Below are 22,592 nucleotides of genomic sequence, written 5' to 3' on the forward strand. Positions count from 1 at the left end.
GGGGACCCAGGCTGGTCCTAGGAGATGGGGGGACCTGGACCACTCCCAGGAAGTCGGTCGACTTGGGCTGGTCCCAGGACGTGGGGGGACCTGGGTTGCTCCCTGGAGAGGTACAGGGAGGGGGGACCCCTGCTCCCTGGAAGCTGGAGGAGCAGGAAGAGGAGGCCCAGGAGCAGCTCTTCCTCCTTCCGAGACCCCTAGGGGCTCAGCCTCCAGCTCCACGGTTGGGGCGTGTGTTCAGAGCCAGGCCCTCCTGCTGCCCACCGTGGAACCCCCTTCAGGAAAGCCCCACAGGGCAGGACCTGGCAGTTCCTCACTCACTGCTCAGGCCCGGCTCTCAGAAGCAGACCCCAAAACAAGGGTCCTCTGCGGTGGTTTCTGAGAATGCACCCCCAGAAGAGAGCGGCTGGGGTGTCAGGCAAGGAGGACAGAGAGGAGGAAGGCCAGGAAGGTACAACTTCCGGCACGTTCCACAGGGAACCCCTGAGGGACCCACCTCTCAGCAGCCCCCACCCAGGACTCCTGGGGACTTTGGCCCTTGGGTACTGTCAGGAGGGAAGGCACCCAGGCCGGGGGTGGGAGGCTCACGGTGGGGTGTGAGGGGTCTGCACATAGCAGCTGTCAGTGGTGACAGGGCCATGTAAAGCCTAGACTTGAGGAGCCCTCCGTGGCACCCAGCCCCTGAAGCCTACACTGCCACAGGTTGACAGCAGGCACCACAGCCCTGCAGCCCCGCACCCCTCCCGCCCAGCCTCTCGCACCTGCTTCTCCACCTTCCCGAGCCGTCCCATCATGCTGGGGTCCTCGGGCAGCTCCGCCTCAGCCGGGCCCTTGGTGCGGTCCTTGTCCGTGATCGCTGGGCCCCGCCCCACGATCTGGTCCACTCTACCGGGAACAGAGACCCCAAAGCATGAGTTCGGGTGGGTGCAGCAGGGCCCCTGCCCTCTCCTCCTGGGCCAGGCCACAGTGCTCCTGGGTCTAGGCTGCAGGCCCAGCCCAGAGCCGACCAGGGGGCAGCGGGTGCCAGGACAGATGGACGGGGTACGCCCCGTTCTCAGCCCGTCTTCTGGCACCACGAGGTTCTGCTCCTGCCCGCTCTGTCCCCGAGGGGCCTGGCACATTAGCGAGGAGTAAAGTAAGGAAGCTCCCACCAGGGCCGAGTCGCCCGGCTCCTCTCCGTGGGCTCCCGGCTCCACACCGCCCCCTCCAGCCAGCCCCACCTGCTCACCCTCTTCCCTGCCCAAGGCCCATTGGCCCCACAGCCCACGGAGGGTCTCCCACTGCAGGGCCTGGAGCCCACTCCAGAGGATGCCCCTCCCCTACCCGTGCCCACCCCGGAGCTTTACTCCTACGTAATGTGCCACTGAAGCCGTCGGCCCCACCGGGTCTGATGGGGACAGAGTTAAATGTCTGCGGCGGGGACAACAGAAGCAGAAAAGGCGTGAGAGCTGCGGCTCCATGCACCAGGACAAGGAGAGAAGGCACAGAGCAGCACAGGAACCAACGCACAAACCAGAGGAGGGGAGACAAAGCTGCGAGGGTCTGTGTGTGCACGTGTGTGTGCACTCAGATGTGCATATGTGTGCCCTCATGTGCATTGCACAAGTTTCTGTGTGCACGCGTGTGCATGTGTTCATGTGTGCAAGAGTGTGCACATTTGCGTGTGTGCATGTGTGTGTGTAGGATGCAGAATTCAGCTGAGCTGATCTCCAATGAGGCCATAGGTCACTCATGAGAATAAGAAGGGAGGGAGACTCCTTTGCCCTCAGGGACGGGGGCTTCTGACCAGTCTGGTATCCACAGAGTCACGGCCGCTGCTGGGCTGGCAGGGGCCACCATGGTGGGTGTGCGCTGAGGCCTGCAGCTACGTGGTAACTCACTTGGAAACAAAGACCCTGCAGTCAGTCTACAAAAGCCCAGCTGGACAAGGGCAGCTCAAGACGGGGTGTGGCTGAGCAGGACCCACCCAGGAGAGGCCACAAGCTCCCAAGTCTCCCCTGGACTGGGGCCTGGTACATGAAGAGTGCCCCACACCAGCCAACGGGGCCAAGTCCTCACTTCCTGCCACTGGGCTGCCCTACCTGCCTCTGATGGCGGGGGAGGGACTTCCTGCCACTGGGCTGCCCTACCTGCCTCTGATGGAGGGCGGGACTTCCTGCCACTGGGCTGCCCTACCTGCCTCTGATGGGGGGCGGGACTTCCTGCCACTGGGCTGCCCTACCTGCCTCTGATGGCGGGGGAGGGACTTCCTGCCACTGGGCTGCCCTACCTGCCTCTGATGGGAGGGGGGAGGGCGGGCCAGAGGTGTTATCTTCTTTCTGTTGCGAGAAACAGAGGGGGTTTCAGGCTCGCGTCGGCCACAGTGCAGCTCCTCATGCTCCAGCGGGGCTTCATGCTGGACTCATGCAATAGGGCCAGGAGGGCGGGAGGGGACGGCGGGAGGGGACCCTCTGGCTCCGAGCAGACGCCAGTGGCGATGGAGGAGATGGGAGTCCCTGGTGTTCGGGGCATCCACACAGTCCAGGCAGATGCTCAGCACCTTCGCCCCTGCCACATGACGGGCCGCCCGCCTGCTCAGTCCCAATAGGAGCCCTAGCCACGGGCTCAGCCTGGAGCTGCTGCTGGGGGCTCCTCCGAGGACCCTGTGCCCCTCCTGCCCTGGGCCCCTGGCTGGAGGAGACTTGATCCCTGAGTGCTCAGTGCCCCGTGAGGTGGGGCAAGCACTCCAACTGTCTCCCTGGCCCCCTGTGTGAACCTGCACGTCTCCTAGCCACAAGACCGTCCGAGCTCACAGCTATGGATGCCCAGCTGCTGTCCCTTGCGGCAAGGCACAGGAGGACGGAGGACCAGCCCCAGGGCACAGCACCCTTGGGCCTGGGGGACACCACAGAGCAGGGAACCCGGCAAACTCCGTCCGGGGCTACCCTGGGTTGGGCAGTAACGGACACGGCCCTGCCTGCTCCCAGAAACTCCGTTCTCATGGGAGGAGCACGGGGCTGACATGTCCAGTGCACAGACCCTCGGCCTCACAGGCAGAAACCCCACCACAGAGGGAGGAGGGGTCAGACTCACCCCAGACGCTGTCCCCACCAGCTCAGGCCTGGGCTTCATTTGCCCAGACACTGGCATTGGCTGTGCCCAGAAACTGTCTGCCCTGAGCTGTCAGGGAAGGCCAGGGGTCTATGCTCAGCCTCCAGGCCTCCGCCCCAGGGGCTCTACCCTCCCTCAGCCAATCAGACTTGCCAGAAGACAGGGAACCACCGTCATCTGAATAGTCCCTGGGAGGCAAGAAGGCCTTGGAAAGTCTGAGTTAATCACTAAAGAATTGGCTTCTGCCAGCTCACGTGGAGCTGGGCCGCACCTCTGTTCTGCCCATCAGCCGGGGCTCTCGCCAGCTCCCTTATCAAAAACACTAATTAGGACGCTGGCAGCTTGAAAGCCAGCACCGGAGCTGCTGGAGCGCATGCCTGTGCCGGGCACCTGGCAGGCCTCTTCCCACGCTTCTTCCCGGTGGCTTAAGGGGTAGATGCTGTGACTGTCTGTATCTTCCACGAGAGGGAAGAGCCACAGAGATGCAGCTCCACCTGCTCGGAGCCACCCAGGGCCCAGGTCTGGCCGTGCACGTGGCCAGGCCCACCCCCGCAGTGGGCAGGTGCTGAGGGGCAGGTCAGTGCCTGGGGAGGCTGGAGAGCCCTCAGCCAGGAGGGGCCTGTCCAGGGGGCAGGGGCAGGGCCAGAGGGACGTCTGTGCAGGTCTGATGGCATCTGATCCTGGAGGTGCTGCCCGGGAGCCTCCCAACCCCAGAGGGAAGTCTCACAGAGCATCCACAGAGCCCCTGGCTTCCCCAGGGCACTTGTCGAGAGGAGCAGTGAGGCCCCTGGCAGTCCTGATAGGGGCACAGCCTGCCTGGGGCCCTGGCGGAGGAAGGGCCTTCTCCCTCTTGTGGCTTTTTCAGGAACAGAGAAAACCCGAGTGTCCCCTCTGTCCCGGGGAAAGGGTGGTACAAGGTGCTGCCGTCATGTGGCCTGGAGCGAAGGGGCCGGCCATTCCACAGACACGTCGGAGAGGCGCTGGCATCCTAACCTAGGTGAGTACTGGGGTGACTCTCTCGGAGGGGCCGTGGGTCCTTTGGTGGGGTACTTCTTGTGCCGGGGAGTTGAAGGGGGTGGGGGACCCACAATCATATCTATCCTGGCAGAGTAAACAAGAAAAGAGACACCGGCAAAATGCATCGTAAAGCCACAGGAAAGGAGGAGCTGGCCAGGAACTGGCAGAAACGGAAGCAACAGTGAGGCTCCGTCGAAACAGGTGCTCTCCCACAGAGGGTGTGGACGCCGCCTCGCTGGACCTTGGATTTGCCAAGTCCTTCCCGTGTTTCAAGCAAAGCTTTTGACTCGGGAGCGGGTGGCGGGCGGCCCCACTGCGGAGACCCGGGTGCCGCGTCCCAGAGCGTGGAGTGCAGGGGAGGTGCCCGCAGCAGGAGCCGGTACCAGACAGGCCGCTGCGGGGCAACGGGAAACGCATTGTCAGGAGCCAGCCGAGGACTCCTGGGGTCCTTGGGGTGTTTGCTTTGTTTTGTTTGTTTTTCCAGAGAGAAAGGGAAGGAAAGGGAAAATTTAGGACAAGAGATCCTGGTGAACAAAAACAGCTGAAGTGAGAGAGACGTGGAGACAAAGCACAGAAGTCAAGACAGGAGGGCTTTCCGCACACGCACGCACACGCACACGCAGCCAGGGTTGGCCGCTGCTCCAGAGAGGACACTGGGAAAGAGGCCTCACAGCTGGAGCCCAGCGGGGTGAAGGGGATGGCTCAGCGGCCCCTGCACAGCAGGAGTGGGCTAAGGCCTGGAGGCACCCCTTCCCTGGCCCCCTGAAGCAGGACTGGGCAGGAGCCCCAGCGTGGGGCTCTCGACTTCCTCAGATGAGAGCTTCACTCCCATTGGAGGGCCCGGAGTTGGGCTGTGACCCCCAGGCTGTCCCTGACCTTCCCAGCCTTCTCCCTGTAACGGGGGCCCAGCCTCGCTTCCAGGGCTGAGAAACTGGTACAGCCTTGGTTGGGGGGCCTGGGAGAGGGAGGGGACCCTGATAGGCAGGAGCATGTCCCCTACTGCAGGAGAGACTCTCAACAGCCGTGTGTCCCCATTACAGGCAACATAAACACCCACTCTTGTGTATATCCTTGTTTGTATGTGCCTGAGGCTGTACATGTGTGGACACGTGTGTGGACTTAGGGGACACCTATGCCAAGGAGGGCAGGTAGAAGAAGAAAAGGTGCCAAGTAGCATAACTGATGCCTGGTGGGGCCCACGGGAACCCTGCAGCTTCATGTCTCAACAGAATTACTCCATCCCCAACACACATGCACACATGTGTACACACATGTATGCACCCCCACACACGTGCATACATGGCAGAGCAGAGCCACACGTGCATACAACCACACACATACACCTGTGCAGAAGCACACATGTGTGCATGCGTGACTTATACCCACACACATGCACACACACGTTTTCAGGGACCCACACACACAGGTGCACGCACTTGCCCACCGCAGTGTGGATGGGGGAGAGATGGGAGAGACAGCAGAAATATTAAAACAGACTTTGTGAAGACACAACAGAAGCTGACAGAGGCCGACGTGGGTGGGGAGGAGGCCCTGCCCATACACCCCCTGCACTCCCACCGTGGGCCACAGTGGGCTTTGTCCCAGAAGCCCACCCCGTTCTCGTCCCCTGCTGGACAGGCAGGCGGGGCTCTTGCCTGGACTGCAGGCTCTTAATTCGGGACAGCATGTCCAGGTGGCCGGCTGAGTACTGCTCGATGACGTCCATCACGTCGTAGGGCCGCAGGCTCTCCTTGAACTTCCGCTTGGACACCAGGAACCGCATGACACTGCAGGGGGGTGGGTGGGGCTGTGAGCCCTGGGCCAGAGACCCCCGGCCACATGCACCAGGACCTTCCTAGCACCTCTGAGACCTCGGCGCCTGGAGATGGCTGGACTTGCCCCTCTTGTCTGCCGCCCACCAGCTCCACACACAGAAGGGCCTGTATGTGGCCCTGCTATGCCCGGGACAGGTGGGGCTTGCAGGCCTGGCCATGCCCCCTTGGACTCCATGCCACAGCAGGCACAAGATGGCTGAGTTGCTTCCTAAGCCAGGTGGAGCCCGGCCTCAGGCCTCTTGCTGAACCGGAATCCCACCCGAAACCCACCTGAGTCCCACAGGAGTGGACTCCAGGACATTCAGCCAGGTCCACCCATGTCTTAGCCCTTTCTTTTCCCAGTAGACTCTGTCTCTGGGCGGCTCTGTCCAGCACCATGAGCACCCGCAGCAGGCAGGACCACCGAGCAGGAGGCCCCTCCTCACTCCCCCAGGCTCCCGGCTGGGCAGGGGCCTCACCACACGGCTCTGATGCTGACTTTGAGGCCCGGGGTCAGGTCCTCGGTCACAAACTCGCAGGGGCAGCTCTTGTCATCCACAATGTCCTCTCCGGGGAGGCTTGCTTCTGGGGGGAAGGAGACAGGCCGTGAGGGGCCGAGGGGGCCAGGAGACCTGTTCCCGGGGTCCTGCAGGGCACACCGGCTAGAGAGAGCGCCAGGGAGCCCCTCGAGGCTCCCTGTGGTGCCCCTCGGGTGCACCTGCTTTTCTGGAAACCCACCCATCTGCATCCAGCCGCTCTTGAGTCAGGACCTTCCCCGGCAGGCTTTGGCCACAGGGAGTGGCCGATGTGGGGCGTCAAAGGACATTCCGGCCAATGGATGAACAGAACATGGCGCATCCACGCACAGATGTTAACAGCGGAAGGTGCAGGCCTGACACCTGAGGCTCAGTGAAGGAAGCCAGAACCAACGGCCCCACGTGGGAGCCGCAGACACGTACGGCCCGAGAGCAGCGAGTGCTGGGGCTGAGGCGGGGAATGGGGTGACTACTGATGGGGTCATGGTTTCCTTCTGTGGTGATGAGAATGTTCTGGAACTAGGCTGAGGTGGTGGTGACAACTCCACCGTGAGCGTGCTACATGCCACTGAATTCCTACACTTTTAAATAGTTAATTTTAGGTTGCATGAGTCTCACCTCAATTTTAGAAAGGATGGGGGTTCCCACTCCAAGAGCAAGCAAAAGCAGCTGCAATGCCACAGGGTGGCCCCAGTAGCTCGGCCACCACGTCCATCCCCGGAGAGGATGGACCAGGAGAGGATGTGGCCACACCCACCTTCTGAGTTCTGCCGTGACGCGGCGCCCTTGATGCGGAAAGCCTGGCGTGCCCGGCTGCGGTCCCCGAAGCTCCAGCTCTTGGGCACCTTGCTGGGGCTGTCCTCGAGGCTCTGGTCGGCGCTGGGTGACCGCCGCACAGTCTGGGCCTGCGGGGACCCCTTCCCCTTGGCAGCCACGCCTCGGGGGCTGGAGAAGACACGATCTTTCAAACTGACCTTCTGGCTGCTCCCACGGGAACCGACAGACAGACAGACAGACAGAAAAACAGCGAGAGAAGTCACTCTGCAAAGAACACAGGCCGTGTCTGCTCATGGCCAACGCCGCCCATGCGCCGGAGGGAGACATAGGTCTGAAGAACAGCCAGCCACACGGGTGGCTCAGAGCAGGTGCCACGGGGACCGAGCCCCCGGCGGGAGGGAGGGAGGGGAGGCCACGGGGACCGGGCACCCGGCGGGAGGGAGGGAGGGGAGGCCACGGGGACCGGGCACCCGGCGGGAGGGAGGGAGGGGAGGCCACGGGGACCGGGCACCCGGCGGGAGGGAGGGAGGGGAGGCCACGGGGACCGGGCACCCGGCGGGAGGGAGGGAGGGGAGGCCACAGGGACTGAGCACCTGGCCAGAGGGACGGAGGGGAGGCCACGAGGACCAAGCACCCGGCGGGAGGGAGGGAGGGGAGGCCATGGGGACCGAGCACCCGGTGGGAGGGAGGGAGGGGAGGCCATGGGGACCGAGCACCCGGTGGGAGGGAGGGAGGGGAGGCCACAGACACCGAGCACCCGGCAGGAGGGAGGGAGGGGAGGCCACAGACACCGAGCACCCGGCAGGAGGGAGGGAGGGGAGGCCACAGGGACTGAGCACCTGGCCAGAGGGACGGAGGGGAGGCCACGAGGACCAAGCACCCGGTGGGAGGGAGGGAGGGGAGGCCACAGGGACTGAGCACCTGGCCAGAGGGACGGAGGGGAGGCCATGGGGACCAAGCACCCTGCGGGAGGGAGGGAGGGGAGGTCACGGGGACCGAGCACCCGGTGGGAGGGAGGGAGGGGAGGCCATGGGGACCGAGCACCCGGCGGGAGGGAGGGAGGGGAGGCCATGGGGACCGAGCACCCGGCGGGAGGGAGGGAGGGGAGGCCATGGGGACCGAGCACCCGGCGGGAGGGAGGGAGGGGAGGCCATGGGGACCGAGCACCCGGCGGGAGGGAGGGAGGGGAGGCCATGGGGACCGAGCACCCGGTGGGAGGGAGGGGAGGCCACAGACACCGAGCACCCGGCAGGAGGGAGGGAGGGGAGGCCACAGGGACTGAGCACCTGGCCGGAGGGACGGAGGGGAGGCCACGAGGACCAAGCACCCGGTGGGAGGGAGGGAGGGGAGGCCACGGGGACCAAGCACCCAGCGGGAGGGAGGGAGGGGAGGCCATGGGACTGAGCACCTGGCCAGAGGGACGGAGGGGAGGCCACGGGGACCGAGCACCCGGTGGGAGGGAGGGAGGGGAGGCCGGGTGGGTGGCAAGCTCCCCCGGCTGGCTCAGGCGTGGCCAGAGGTTGGCCATGTGGGGGGGTTGATGTCTGTGGACTCTTAAATCACTTTCCACTACCACCACGAGGTGCCGGAGCCTTCCTCACACTGTCCTGCCAGCCCCTCACCCAGTGACACTCAGGGCAACGGGCATCCCAAACACCGGGGCTGCGGCTCTTCCTCGGGCACCTCTGTCTGCCCCGGCCCCGCCCGTGGTTTGCCCTGTGGCCTTTTCACATCTGTAACTGCTCCCAGGAAGCAGCCTCCCTCCTCCCCTCCCACGGCCTGTCCCTCTCCTTCTGCCCCAGAGTCGAGGGGCCAGGGGACAACAAGGACATTGGGGGCCAAGTCTGCGGCGGACCCTTGTTCAGCCACACTCTGGCCTTTCCACCCACCCCGGGGGGCTGCCTGGTGGGATGGGCTTCAGGAGGGCTCAGGCCTCCCCTGTCAGGCTCCCCTCCCACCAGGTCCGTGTCAGAGAACTGCTCCTTCTGGCTTCTGGAAGGAAGGAATGGATAACGGGGCTCCTCCGCCAGCTGGGCCTCACTATCCAAGTCCTGCCCCAGGGCAGGGGGAGGCAGCCTCCGAAGCCACAGCGCTGTGGCCCGGCCCCCTCGGCCTGCGAGGCATGAAGCAGGATTTGCAGCTGTGTCTGGCTGGGTCTCCAGCTCCATACTCTCGGGGGGTCCTTGGGCCTGCCTTGCCCCCGAGTTTTTTGGTGACCGTGGAGACGGGTTTGCACCCGAGTTCTTCAACTCCAGCGGCCGCTGGGCGACAGTGAGGGGAGGGGAGGGTTCACTGTGGTTGGTGGTTGGGAGGCGCCAGGCAGATGTGGCCTCCTGAGGTCTGGAAAGCATCAGAACCCCCTGGCTCCCTTGAGGACAGTGGGGCTCTCGTGAACTGGGGACCCACTCATGCCCAGCCATGCTTAGCAGCCACGGAACTTCTCAGGGTGGTTCTGGGCAGGGCCCAGAGCACCGTTCCTGGAGCCTGAGACAAGCCTTCGGCGGGGGAGGCCCCGCAGATCCCTGATGCACTTCAGAGAGGAAGCCCAGTGCCTCACAGGCTCCCTGATCCCACGGCGGCTCCCCAGCCAACAGCGAGGGACTGAGGCCCCGGTCAGCAGCCACCATCAGCCCCCACTCCGGACCCACAGCCAGAGAGACACGCCCACCAGACGGCACAGAAATAACCAGCCACAGACAGGAGAGCCCACCGCGCCCGTCTGCCCGGCCTGGACACGCAGATCGCTTGGCTGCCCCTCCCCACCCCATCCCCCAGGCAGCAGGTGACCGCCCAGACCATCTGTGCCCACTCAGCAGACCATCTGTACCCACTCAGGCGTCTCTGAAAGAAAGAAGCCCCTGGGTGTGGTGCCCGCTCGGGGAAGCAGAGACGGAGTGGCCGAGATCCCCCGAGTCCCGAGGCATCGCGTGCTTGGGGACGTCAGGAGCCGATGGCACAGGCTTGCTCAGGACCCCAGCCCTGAGTCCACACCCTTGCACTGCCTGAGGCCAACACACCGTGCCCATGGGGGCCAGGGGTGCTCAGAGTCCTGGTGCCGTGGGGGCCAGGGGTGCTCAGAGTCCTGGTGCTGTGGGGGCCTCTGTCCCAACGGCCTCTGGTCCCCATCCCAACAACAAAAGCACAGGTGGTCGGGGAGAACCAGACGGGGGCCAGGGGAGCACATGGGCACAGGCTCAGCGGGACTCCTGGAATGTTCTCTCTTTCTCCACTGCACGAGCTATTTCAAAGGCAAGAATAGGCCCCTCCTGGCCCCGCTCAGGCAGGCCTCAGGGCAAGTGGGAGTCACTGGAAGACTCAATTCCTCTCTCTGCGTTTCCACCCGAGGCAGGTCCAGTCACCAGAGAGAGAAGCAGCCACCTCCTTTCTCACAGTAGCTGGCAAAGCACCGGGTGGAGGACAGAGCCGGTCGGCCCAACTGCAGCTTCGAGGCTGCCCTTGGCTGGTCTCTGGGCAGAGCCCGGTGCTGAGGGCTTGCAGTGGGAAAGGCACAGCTTGAGGAATGGGCATCAGATTCCCACCTGCAGCCCCGGAGGGGAAGGGGTCAAATACCCAGGCGGCCACACAGACGTGCGGGCCAGGAAGGGTCAGGCCCCACAGTCCGCAGGGAGTTGCAGGAAGGGAGTGGCGTGGATTCCACAGGCCCCAGGAGAGAAGACCCAGCCCCGACGTCTGCTTCCCATTTTTCAGGGGGGACCCCCCGCCGACCACGACAAGGAGCCACAGCCCCACCAGCGGCAGATGCACCCTGCTGGACCCGATGCCCAGCACAGCCCCAGGGGCCACCGGGACGCAGCCCACGTGCACTGCCCCAGACAGAGCTGGCGGGAAGGAGCCTGCCCTGGCCTCGGCGCGGCCCTGCTGTCCCGGGTCTCGGGCTCCGCTCCCACCTCAGATCTGCGAGGGAGGCTCTGCCAGGAAGAGGAGGGTGGTGGGGCCTGGACATGTCCTTCCCTCCCCTGGACCTCCACCATGACCCAAACTCTGCACCCTCCAAGCACAGCTGGTGAGGCTCCATGCTGCAGACACCCGACCCCGCCAGCCTGCCTCGGCGGCCAGGAGCACGCGTGGTCTCGCAGGCCCTCCCTCGGCCACAAGCCAAGAACAAGCGCACGCGAAAAGCTGCCGCCACCCCCCTGGGAGGAGCCCTCGGCCAGAGCTGCCCTCTGTGTGCGAGGAGCGTCTGTGGCACCTACGCTTGGCGCTTACGGGGCCGGGGCAGGCTCAAGAAGCACCTGAGAGAGCGCCACCCCCACCCGGCCTGCCACCCTCCCAATTGTGAAATTCAGATGTGCGGTGCCTGCAGGAAACAGGAGGCTGAGGAGCATCCAGAGCCCTGCCCGGCTGGTGTCCGGACCAACGACGCCCAGGAAGCGTGAGGATGAAGGGGCCTCCCGTGGGGGCTGCTTGCAGCAGGACAGGGCCTGCCATGGGTTGTTCTCTGGCCTGGGCTCCCACCCCCACTTGCAAACCCCTCTGGTCCCCAAGCAGCCTGACCTCAGCCCCTGCCCTGAGGGACCAGCCTTCGGCCAGAAGCACCCTGAATAGATGCTCTGGACATGCAGGACAGCCTGCTAGCGCCCCAGCAGGCCGTGCCCCGGGCAGCCCACACGCCCGTCTCCCTCTCTGGAGCTGCCAACAGTCTCCCCGCAAGCACCAACCCCCCCAGAAGCACACAAGCAGCAAAGTCACAGGGAGAGGGTGGCATGGAGTTGCGGGCCCCCCATGGAGCCGGGTCCGAAGCATGCACGGATGCAGATAGGCAGCATGCAGCCCCACCAGCCCTCCAAGGCCAGCACCACCGGCGGCATGCACGTGCCAAGGAGAGCCCCACGGGAGCATGACACAGCCGCCTCCACCTTGCTGGGCTGTGCTGGCCAGGAGGGAGGGGCCCCCAGCGCAGGCCTGCACACACCCAACAGCAGACAGGGGACGCGGGGACAGGGGAGGTGCGGGTCACAGTGCAGGCCAGGAGCCCACGGTGCAAAGGGGGCGGCTCCTCCCCCGTCCTATTTCCACCTGCCCTAAACCAGGCCTGTTGTTGGGAGAGGGAGCCACGGGCCTCTGGCTTTCTGGGGCTTCTGATGCATCAGGACCCTGAGGAGCCCGGCACACACAGACGGAGCTGCCTCCCGCGGGCGAGGCAGCCAGGAAGGCTCAGTCATCCTCAGGTGCGCAGCAGAGGTGCTAGAGTGACAGCCCCAGGGGAAACGCTCCCTGAAGAGCAGTCGGGGACCCCAGGAGGCGCGGACGCCTTGCTGGGTTCAGAGCCCCTGGCTGGCCCCTCTGGCTGTGCGCAGGACATCGCCTGGCGTGGGGAGCAAGAAGAAGCACCTTTCCCCAGCTCCGCCCTGCACGCAGCTGTCGGCTAGAATAGAGGGAGCTGAGCCCGCACCGCCAGGGCGGTGGGTCAGAATTGGGGTTGGGGCGCCAGCCTCCCCCTGGCTCCTCCAGAACCTCTAGTAAGCAGGGAGGGGCAGAGGAGCCGTGCAGCAGCCGTCAGTCCGTGCGGCGTGTTCCGCGGTACCTAGAGCGTCCGGGGCAGCATCCACACAGGGGCCCTCTGCACGGGCTGCCTTTACTGGAAATGAGGAGAGCACAGTTAGTCCTGGGCGCCGGCAACAGCACACGGCCGGGAGCAGGGAAACTGAGGCACTGCAACCACCCAGGGTGTTGTGTGCAGTCCCCAGCGGCAGAGCTTGCGCCCAAGCAAGGCCAGCGAGGAAGGTGCACCATCGTCTCCACCGTCCGGAGAAAAAAACACTTCCCTATTTCTGAAGGAAAAAAATCCCTGTTTTTTTTTTCCTCCAAAAATATCTTTTCCTTCCAAAGCCACAGTTTGGGTTCATGTCTTAAAAGATGTATTATTTTTTGCAGTATTCATGCCGACAAAACAATAATACATGTGGCCTCAGACGCCGCAGAAGCCCTGCTTGGGAAGGACGTGACCCCGGGAAAGGGCGTGGGTGTGAAGCACGCACATTTTAGAGAGGAAAACGTGCAGTTGTCCTGCTTTGCAAACCAATCGGCGACGTTTGGCCACGCCAGCCAGTCCCCCAGTTGGAGGTGGGTCTTGGTTTACCCAGGAGGCATGGCTGCCACTGCAGGCATGGCTATCTGGGGGTTCAAGGGCTCCCCTGAGGACAGTCACATTGGGGCTCAGTGGATCCCCTCATTTGAAGCCCTTCACGAGCGCAGCTCCCCGCCGGGGCGTTCCTTAGAAAAGGCTCAGAAAACGCGGAACGTTTTCCCAAGAATCTCCCCAAAAACCCTGGCGATTTAGCTCTGCATCGCAATGTGCAAATGATTAAGCAAAAAATGAAACCAATCACCAAGAACTCAAGAACCCTTCCTTTTCCCCACCCCAGCCACCCCCAACCACTTTGCCACTGCTTCCTGAGACAGCACTTCTCAAACTCAGTGCCCCAGGAACCCCAGCGTGGCGACGGCATCCACTCAGCACACACAGGCTCTAGGAAGAAAACACCCAGCCACCCGTCTTCCTGCACACACGTGTGTTTAGACACCGACGTCCCTGCATGCACCCGCAGGCAGCTCTCCGAGCGGCGTCACAGACACGGCTAGCTCCGGTCACGGCAGCACTCAGCCGCCCAGGTAGGCTGAGGGCTCTGGACCCTTCCCCAAGCCCCACTGGGCTGCAAGACTCCAAGGGCGGGTGGCCGGCTTCCACCCCAGCCCCCGTGCCGGTCCGGCTTTTTAGTACACAAGCGACTTTGGGGTCCCCAGGCACGAAGGGATGCAGCGCAAAGGCTGGACTCTGTTTGCGGGTTAACCACGAACGCGACGGCGGAACGGGGCGGGAGGGAGCCGGCTCCCTGCGCCTGGCTTGAGGTTCTGGCTGCTCAGAGTCTCTCCCGCTGTGACCACCCCAGCCACGATGACACCCAGGCCTTCCTGGCAGGCAAAGACCTGACTCCCACCAGCACCACCCAGGCCCAAGCACAGAGCCCCTGCCTGGAGGGCCCCAGGAGACCTTCCCCACCCCAGGGAAGGAGCATGAAGGAGGCACGGTCCCGCTTCCCCAAACCTCCCAAGGTCTCCTGTTTTGACCCCAGCATGATCGCCTTGACCAAGAGGCCCCTCCCGGGCCGGCCCTGCCGCCCGATTCTGCAATGGGATCGTCCTGTAGCCACACTGAAGCTCCGGCTGTCGCCACCAGGCACCTGAGACTCGAGAGTGAATCTCTAACCGTGCCTATTATAATGCATGTTATTTTAACAGCCACACGTGGCTGGCAGCTCCTGTACGGGGCAACGTGGTCTGAGAGCCGGGGAGAGCTGGCAGGGAGGCACTGCAGCCACAGCCCCCCAAGACCCCCAAAGCTTTGTGGGGGACCCGTGCAGCTGCACCTCCCCCTGGGGTCTGCAGCTGGCACTGGGCTTCCTTCCTGCCCCGTCAGCCACAGGGAGCTCCACACTGCGTGAGAAGGCCCTGTGACCTGAGGTCGGACAGGCAGGCAGGCCCACAGCGAGCTCGAGACCCGCAGACACTGACCAAGACCCGACAGGACAGACATGCACCAAAAACACGCGGACACGTGTGCCTGAGAAGAGGAGGAGGAGCCCGCACAGGCATGAGGGGGCAGCCGGTGTTGGGGGCTCCTCCAGCACGGGGGCAGGAGGCAGTGAGATGGCGTGTGGGACAAGACAGCACAAGTCAGAACCGCCGTGGCCACAGAGACCCCCCGGGACCCCCTGGGGCAGCACAGCCTGAGCCCCGCAGCCTGCCTGGCTCCCCACCCGACCCCAACGTAGACGCTTCCTCTGACTCCAGCACAGCCCCAGTGGTCCCTACGGGAACCGAGCCCCCGCCAGCCGGGTCGCCTGCCACCACGTGCCTGTGTTCTGAGCCAGGATGGGGGTGGGGGTCTCAGCAGTGAGTGAGGGTCCCTGTGTCCACACCATCCACCTGCCAAGACCAGCTGACACCAGCGGGGTCCTGCCATGCGGGGTGCGGGCTCCACCTCCAAAGGGCAGGCAGAGGCACGGGTCCCACCAGACTCACAGAGCCCAGGTCAGGCAGCAGAGGGGCGCCAGGAGCCGAGCTCCCCATCAAGCTTCGCAGAGCAGGCCCCTCACCCAGCAGCCCAGGGACGTGGCAGGCAATGATTGCGGAACAACTTCCTAAGCACAACCCTACACTGGACAGGCTGCGGCTGCCCCAGGCCAGGGAACAGAGATGCCACCCCATGACCTGCCAGGTGAGCACCCCAGGATGGGCGGGGAGGGTCTTCAAGGGCAGAGACTGCTCCTCACTCCCACCGCACCCCAGGCACCTTCCAGAAGCCCCAGACCCAGCAGCCCCACGTCCCTCACCACAGGCGTCCCAGGAGGAGGGCTGGGGCGGGTGGGTGCTCACCCGTGGGGGAGGGCGTGGGAGGCACAGGCAAGGACCCCCCGGACACATGGGGAAGAGACGGGGGAGGGGTGGGGAGCCACAGAGCTTACCGGAGAGCCCGGAGGCTCCCGCGTGTCCTCACCTGGAGTTCGCCTTCAGGGCCAGCACCTCATCCCCAAAGAGAGGGCAGACGAGAGAGGGGCCCGAGAAGGGCAGTAACAGGGATTAAAGCACTTGGGGGCAGCGGGTGTCCAGATGGGTGGGGTGGAGGGTGGGAGGGAGAGAGAGAAAGAGAGAGGCTGAGACGAGAACGTGGAGAGGGCCGGGCTGGGGCAGCGAGCACGAGGGGCCGTGAGGCACGGGGCGGGTTCCGGCGTCGCTCCCAGCAAGGGCGTGGGGCCCTGCCACGCGGAAGCCGTCGGGAAGCCTCGCGTCCACCTGGGACAGCACCGAGGTTCCGCCCAAATCACAGCCAAGGGTGCCCATTGTGGGGGGCACAGTGCTCATCCCCACAGCCACTCCCAGCCTCAGGGCCAGCAGCAGGGGCGGGGGAGGCAGTGGCAGCACTGGCGGCTGGCACCAGCAGAGGCTATGCTGCTGACCCAACTCTTTCTGGGCCCTCGTCCGTTTTCTTAGCCTCTTTGAGAGGATGAATGAGCCCCTGGTGGTTTTCTTGGTTGGTGTGGGCCAGAAGCATTGCCCGTCTTTCCAGCTCAAGGCACTGACCATGACTTCCCTTCTGTGGGATGTGGGGTGGCTGGAAAAACGCAGCTCAGCCCCACTCCGTCTCCCCGCACCCAAGCCCCGCAGTGTCTCGCCAGCTGTCACCTGCAGTCCAGGAAGGGCAGCCAGGCGTCCATCTCGGACCCCAGGTCCAAGGGGCCAGATTTACTCTGCAACATGTGGATGGGGCACAGGGGGCCCAGAGAAGCCTGGCACCTCCTCAGGGTGATGCATCGGGGGCTGGGGCTCAGCAGACATAGAATTAACTTGTGAAAGGATCTTGATTTTCTCTGTCTCCATCCTTCACCCCAGCAGAGCCCTTACACGAGTCCTGTCTCCAATCTGCCCGACCCACAGAACCTCGGGGCCCGGGAGAGGGAACCAGGCTAAGCACCTGCACCCTTGGCCCACTTTGACCTTGGCAAACCGGGAGAGGAGGCCGGCCAGAATCTCCACCCAGGGGCGCGAGACAGAGAGGATGTCCCACCCTCCTCGGAGGACGAGGGGCCCTGGTCTGTGCCACATGCTCCAGATACTCTGCACCCAGAGCAGCGGGAAGGCCAGAGGCCCACTTGGAGCTTTCACCCCAGCCGGCGTCGACTCAGGCCAGCTGTGAGCTCGGGCTATGTGCCTGCAGCTGGAGGGAGTGCACTAACAGAGACCCCCTGCCTCCGAGACCCCTGGGGCCAGACTTGTGGGCGGGGTGGGGGATCCCCCACCCCCGAGAAGCCGCCCAGCTGCCGGGATCCACAGTGCTGCAAAGTAAAACCGAATCACTGGGGAGGGGGTGAGCAGGAAGAGTGATTTAAGGGCCCACATCACCGCCAGGCGGGGGTCTGGACCCGCAGTCACACAGTCACACACGGAAGCACACACAAGGCCCTCACATCTCCATGACAGGTTGCACACACGTGTGGGAGAGAGACCAGACAGCCGTGCACACGGCAGACACCAGGGTAGCAGCAGGGGGCACTGACCTTGGAGACGGCTCCGGCGGGGGGTCCTTCCTTCAAACAGAAGCAACAGAGAGTTAGTGGCCACCCACTCAGCACCCATGAGGGTCCCCAACCAGTCCAGCCCCCCACAGTCCCATGGGCCAGGGGCTGCAGGGGAGAGGGGTCTAAGAAAAGGCTGGGCAGGGGTGGAGCTGGCGCACCCACCCCAGAGAGCCCACGGCCCCAGGAACGGGCAGCCCAGGGCCCATGGAGGCAGCTCCGAGAGGGAAGAGGGACTCCATGGGGGGGCCTCTGCTCTTCTGACCTGGGGGTCACTACCCCTCCACATTTACAGACACTCATTTTAATCAGAACCACACCAATATTAATAAAGTTCCAAAAAGGACGTGTTTGCTGAAGAAAGCTCTGGAAGGGAGTTTAATTTACAATCAATTTTCGAGACAGACTGAGCTGCTCCGACTCTTTTTCCCACGCTCATCCTAATGGAATGATTCTCTTCCGTGTGACTTTCCAGGGGTGGCTCCACTGCGCCACAGTCAGTGAGCCCAGGGTTTGCACCGCTGACCAACTGTCCTGGCCTCGTCCTGCAGGCAAAGCTGTCTGGGCCTTCCGCCGTCTCATCTGGGGCTGTTTCTGCGGGTAAAGGTGTTATGGATTGAGTGAGAGATTGGTGGATCGTGATTTGGCTCATCCATGGGGAGGCCCCAGCGATCTCATTCGAACACCTGGGCTGGTGCCCCGGCTGGTACGCCGTGTTACAAGCAGGCTCTTTGGTGCACTTCCAAATACTTCATGTGACAGGGACCGTGTTGCCGTGGAACATGGTCCATGCTCTCGGGGAGGGTCCCTCATCACCTCCTGCAGCTCCCGGTGGCCCAGGTGTCCTTGGCTTGTGGCTGCACCGCCCCGTCTCTGCCTCCGTCTCTCCATGACATTCTCTGTGTCTTCTCCTCCTCTACCTCTGTAAGGACAGCTGTCACCGGGCTAGGGCTCAAGCTGTCACCAGGCTCATCGGGATGTTCCAGGATGACCTCATCTCAAGATCCCAAGCTCAGTTACAGCTGCAAGGACCCTTTCTCCAAATCAGGTCACATTTGCAAATTCTGGGACATTTTGGAGACCAGCATTCAACCACTGCATTCCCCCGACCCCCCAAAATTCATGTCCGTCTTACATCGAGAATACACTCACCCCTGCCAAGATCCCCCAAAATCTCCGCCCTCTGCAGCATGGACTGTGTGTCCAAAACCTCATCGAAATCCCATCCGTTGGCCAGGCACAGTGGCTCACGCCTGTAATCCCAGCACTTTGGGAGGCCGAGGCGGGTGGATCACCTGAGGTCAGGAGTTCAAGACCAGCCTGACCAACATGGTGAAACCCCGTCTCTACTAAAAATACAAAAATTAGCTGGGTGTGGTGGCAGGTGCCTGTAATCCCAGGTACTCGGGAGGTTGAGGGAGGAGAATCACTTGAACCCAGGAGGCAGAGGTTGCAGTAAGCTGTGATTGCGCCACTGCACTCCAGCCTGAGTGACGCAGGGAGACTCCGTCTCAGAGAAAAAAAAAGAAATCCCATCCATTCAAAACGTCCCAAATCCCATCCTCTAAAGTCATGACAATCACTTAAATCAGGTATGTGTGAGACCGTGGGTGTGCGCCAACCTGGGGCTGAAGTCCCCCATGCATGGGCTTGTGAATCTAGAAAACAAGCCATCTGCTTAAAGTATCAACAGCAGGACAGCTCTTCCCACTCAAAAAGGGAGAATGACAGAGGGGCCGCCGGCCACCACGTTTCCAATCCAGCGGGGCAAACTCCACGTGGCACAGCTCTGGGGACGCTCCTCGGGGGCTCTCAGCCCCGCTGGCCTCTGCGGGAGCCTCGGGATCGTTCCCCGTTTCCTAAAGGGCAGCTCGTGTTCACAGCTGAGGAGCGCCACCGGCCTGTTTCCTGCCTGCAGACTCCCGAAGTTCGACGCCCTCTTACCTTCGTCCAACGCTGTCTCTGCCAATCTAGTTTCTGCTGGTATGAAACTCCCCAAAACCTCTAGGGCCTCCTGAATATGCCACAGGCTGCAACGCCATTAGACAAGAGGCCCCTCTGCACATCCTTCCCGATAGCTCCGTCTTCAGGCCTCTGTGGAGATGGTGGAGGCTGCAGCCGCACACCTGGTGCCTTCAGCATGAGGCTGTCTGGCCACACCTGTGGGCTTCTCTCCAAAGCAGGCTTTGCCAACAGTGAATCTCCTAATTTAAGACCCTTTGCAAGCTGGACAGGCTGAGCACCTCCCAAACCTTCAAGTTCTGGTTTCTTACAGCAGTTCTGTCCTGAATGCCTTTTTTTTTTTTTAATAGTCTTTTGGCGGATCGGCCAGGTGCTGTTCTGAATCTCCCTGTTTCCTCTCATACTTTACTATGAGCAGCAGAAATAAATTAGGCTGCACCTTCCACACTTTGCTTGGAAATCTTCTTGGCTAAATATCCCAGTTCATCACTTAAAAATTCTGCCTCTGCCCAACAGTAGCGCACAGCCCAGCGGAGTCTCTGCCACCAACACAAGGACAGCCTTCCCTCCAGCTTCCAACACCTGCATCCTCACTTCCTCCTGAGCCCGCACCAGAAGCACCTTCAACATCCGTGTCCCCACCCACCATCTCTTCAGGACACCTCAGTTTCTTCCAGCCTGCACCTCAAAATACTCACGTCCAAAATCTCATCCAAATCCCGTCAGTTCAAAAAGTCCCAAATTTCATCATCTAAAGTCATCAGAGGCCGGGCACAGTAGCTCACGCCTGTAATCCCAGCACTTTGGGAGGCCGAGACGGGCAGAGCCCTTGAGGTCAGGAGCTTGAGACCAGCCTGGCCAACATGGTGAAACCCCATCTCTACCAAAAATAACAAAACTTAGCCGGGCGTAGTAGCAGGTGTCTGTAATCCCAGCTACTCAGGAGGCTGAGGCAGGAGAATCACTTGTACCCGGGAAGCGGAGGTTGCAGTGAGCCAAGATCGCACCACTGCATTCCAGCCTGGGTGAAAGAGCAAGACTCCATCTCAAAATAATAATAATAAATAAAATAATAAAGTCATCAGAATCATTTAAATCAGGTGTGTGTGACTGTGGGTGTGCATCGGCCTGGGGCTGGAGTCCTCCACGCACAGACCTGTGATTCTAGGAAACGAGCCCCTGGCTCATCCGGTGCTGATGTCACGCCCACGCTTGTAGGCATTTGGCACAGCCGCACGCGGCTCCCGGTATTAAAGTCTGGATTCATGTGCAACGGCTCCTGTAACTAAGTGCCGCTGGAGTGTATAACAACAGATGTTTGTTCTTTCACAGTCCTAGAGGCCAGAGTCCAAAATCAAGGTGCAGGCGGGGCCTGCTCCCTCCGAAAGCTCCAGGGAAGGGTCCTTTCTGCCTCTTCCAGCTTCTGTGGCTCCAGGCAGCCCTTGGCTTGTGGCCGCATCGCTTCAGTCTCTCTCTCCATCCTAGCTGGCTGTCACCTCTGTGTGCTTCCAAATCTCCCTCTCCTTGTAAGGACACTCATTGTTGGACTCAGGGCCCGCCCGGAAAATCCAGGATGATCTGAGATTGTCCTGATAGGTTCCAGAGCAGAAGAGTGTCTCTAGGAGGCAGAAACCAGCATCCAACCCACTGGAAGCCCCTGCCCCAACAAGGGCTTTCAGACATGGAACTGCTTGGGGACAGCCCTGGGCCTGGGCAGGCCTGGCAGGTGCATTCGCCGTCCACCTCTCCTGCTCAGCAGGCCCTTCTGCAACCTACCTCGACAGCCGGCACTCTGACAGCCGTGGGCTTTGGGCCTGAAGGAGAAGCAGCAGGTGCCATCAGCACCTGAGTTACCACCAGGCACTCGAGAGGACGACGGGCTGGGACACTTTGTCGTACGACCCACACGACTGGGTCCCATTAGGAGCCATGCAGAGCCCCCAGCCCCACATCAACCTTCGCCCCTCCCTCTCTGCCCGTCCCCCAAACCAGCTGCCCCTCTGGGGGTGGGAGCCCAGACCAGGTCAGCAGACGCGAAAAGAGAAAGCACCACCATCACCAAGTCCAGCGTCCCCGCGCGTCCCAGCTCCCTGGAGTCCCTGGGGCACTGTCCTGGCGTGTCTTCTGTGGGCAGCTGGGGCCCCCAGGAGGACTGAGACGCCCACCCGCCCTACCTGGAGCTCCCCAGCTGACCTGAAAGCGAGTCCAGATTTACTCTTGAGGTTCCTCAGCAGCTCCAGCTGGTTCAGCGGGGGGATAAGTCTGGGGCAAGAGAAGGAGAGGGGAGTGAGCGTCTCACCCTCCCGAGTCCTGGGACACCTCCCTCTGCTTGCACAGCTCCATGGGCAGGTGCCTGCAGTGTCAGACACCCGGCGGCGTGTGACGTGGCCAGCCTTTCAGGCAGCTGCCCACTGGGCCCTGGGCTTAGGCCCACCTCTCTTGGGCAGGCCTGGGAGCCATCTTCGTTCTCTGGCTGTGCCTGGGGCCTTGTCAAACAGCAAGGACAACAGGGAGGAGGGAGGAGGGCACCTGGCCACCCATGCAGCCCCGACCCTGCAGCCTGGAGCAGGTGGAGGAGGGCACGCAGGTAGGGGGAGGCGCTACTCCCCCTTCTAATCCCTGAACATCCCAGAGGGACAGCACGCAAATATATTTAGGGCCCCGGCCCCTCTCTACACAGCCACTTTCTCTGCCAAAGCTGGAGGAGTTGGGAGGTGGGGATACAGAAAAGGATTCTGCTTGGCAAAGAGCAGCTCATTCTGGAGTCTATAGGATGAGCCCAGCCTCATCAGGCCCAGATGCCTTGGGAACCCTCCGCAGGTGGCCCAGCTCTGCTCCGAGCCCCCTTCCCAGTCCTGGTCATACCCACCCCCATCTTCCTGCCCTGCCGCCCACAGCCACCAGCAGGACCAAGTCCGGGCCCGCCGAAGCCCCCCAGGCGGGTGTGCAGGCGCCTCCTCACGTCTGGGTGGGACGTCCCCCTCTTCACCCCTCCCCACTCCCACCCACCTCACTCCGCCCACTCCTCCTCACCACCCATGCCCTCACAGCATTCCAGCTCGCTTCAGGAAGAGGCACCCTCCTCCGGGGCCTCCCCCCACCCGGCTCCCTGACCCACCTGAACCCCCTCCACTCCGCCTCCTCAGCCTCTGCTCCCAGGCCCTGCCATCCCATCCACGGCCTCCACCTCTCCCCACACCCACCTGTGGAGCACTCCCCACTGGGGCCGCGTCCTGGTCTCTCTTCTGCGTTGGAGGCAGGACGGCCACCTCCCAGCCCAGCCCTCACCCAGCTGACTCCCT

At 62.8% G+C, this 22,592-nt stretch overlaps 1 protein-coding gene across 12 annotated transcripts in view; it reads right to left on the reverse strand.

The window, feature by feature from the left end:
• Positions 1-22,592, reverse strand: part of KCNQ2 (potassium voltage-gated channel subfamily Q member 2) — a 75,551-nt gene that overhangs the window by 7,438 nt on the left and 45,521 nt on the right. For 3 of the 12 annotated variants that reach the window (XM_055372653.2, XM_055372651.2, XM_055372662.2), the window contains 8 exons: positions 21,484-21,552; positions 17,311-17,340; positions 12,780-12,833; positions 7,215-7,438; positions 6,401-6,506; positions 5,763-5,894; positions 4,084-4,191; positions 762-885 (listed from right to left, as the gene is read on the reverse strand). In XM_055372653.2, the coding sequence (XP_055228628.1) occupies positions 762-885; positions 4,084-4,191; positions 5,763-5,894; positions 6,401-6,506; positions 7,215-7,438; positions 12,780-12,833; positions 17,311-17,340; positions 21,484-21,552 (847 nt within the window). Of the gene's footprint in view, positions 1-761; positions 886-4,083; positions 4,192-5,720; positions 5,895-6,400; positions 6,507-7,214; positions 7,439-12,779; positions 12,834-17,310; positions 17,341-21,483; positions 21,553-22,592 lie in introns of all 12 variants that reach the window. The other 9 variants (XM_055372663.2, XM_055372661.2, XM_055372652.2 and 6 more) reach the window with 8 other exon arrangements.

Source organism: Gorilla gorilla, chromosome 21 (assembly GCF_029281585.2).
Source record: "Gorilla gorilla gorilla isolate KB3781 chromosome 21, NHGRI_mGorGor1-v2.1_pri, whole genome shotgun sequence".
Lineage (NCBI taxonomy): Eukaryota > Metazoa > Chordata > Mammalia > Primates > Hominidae > Gorilla > Gorilla gorilla.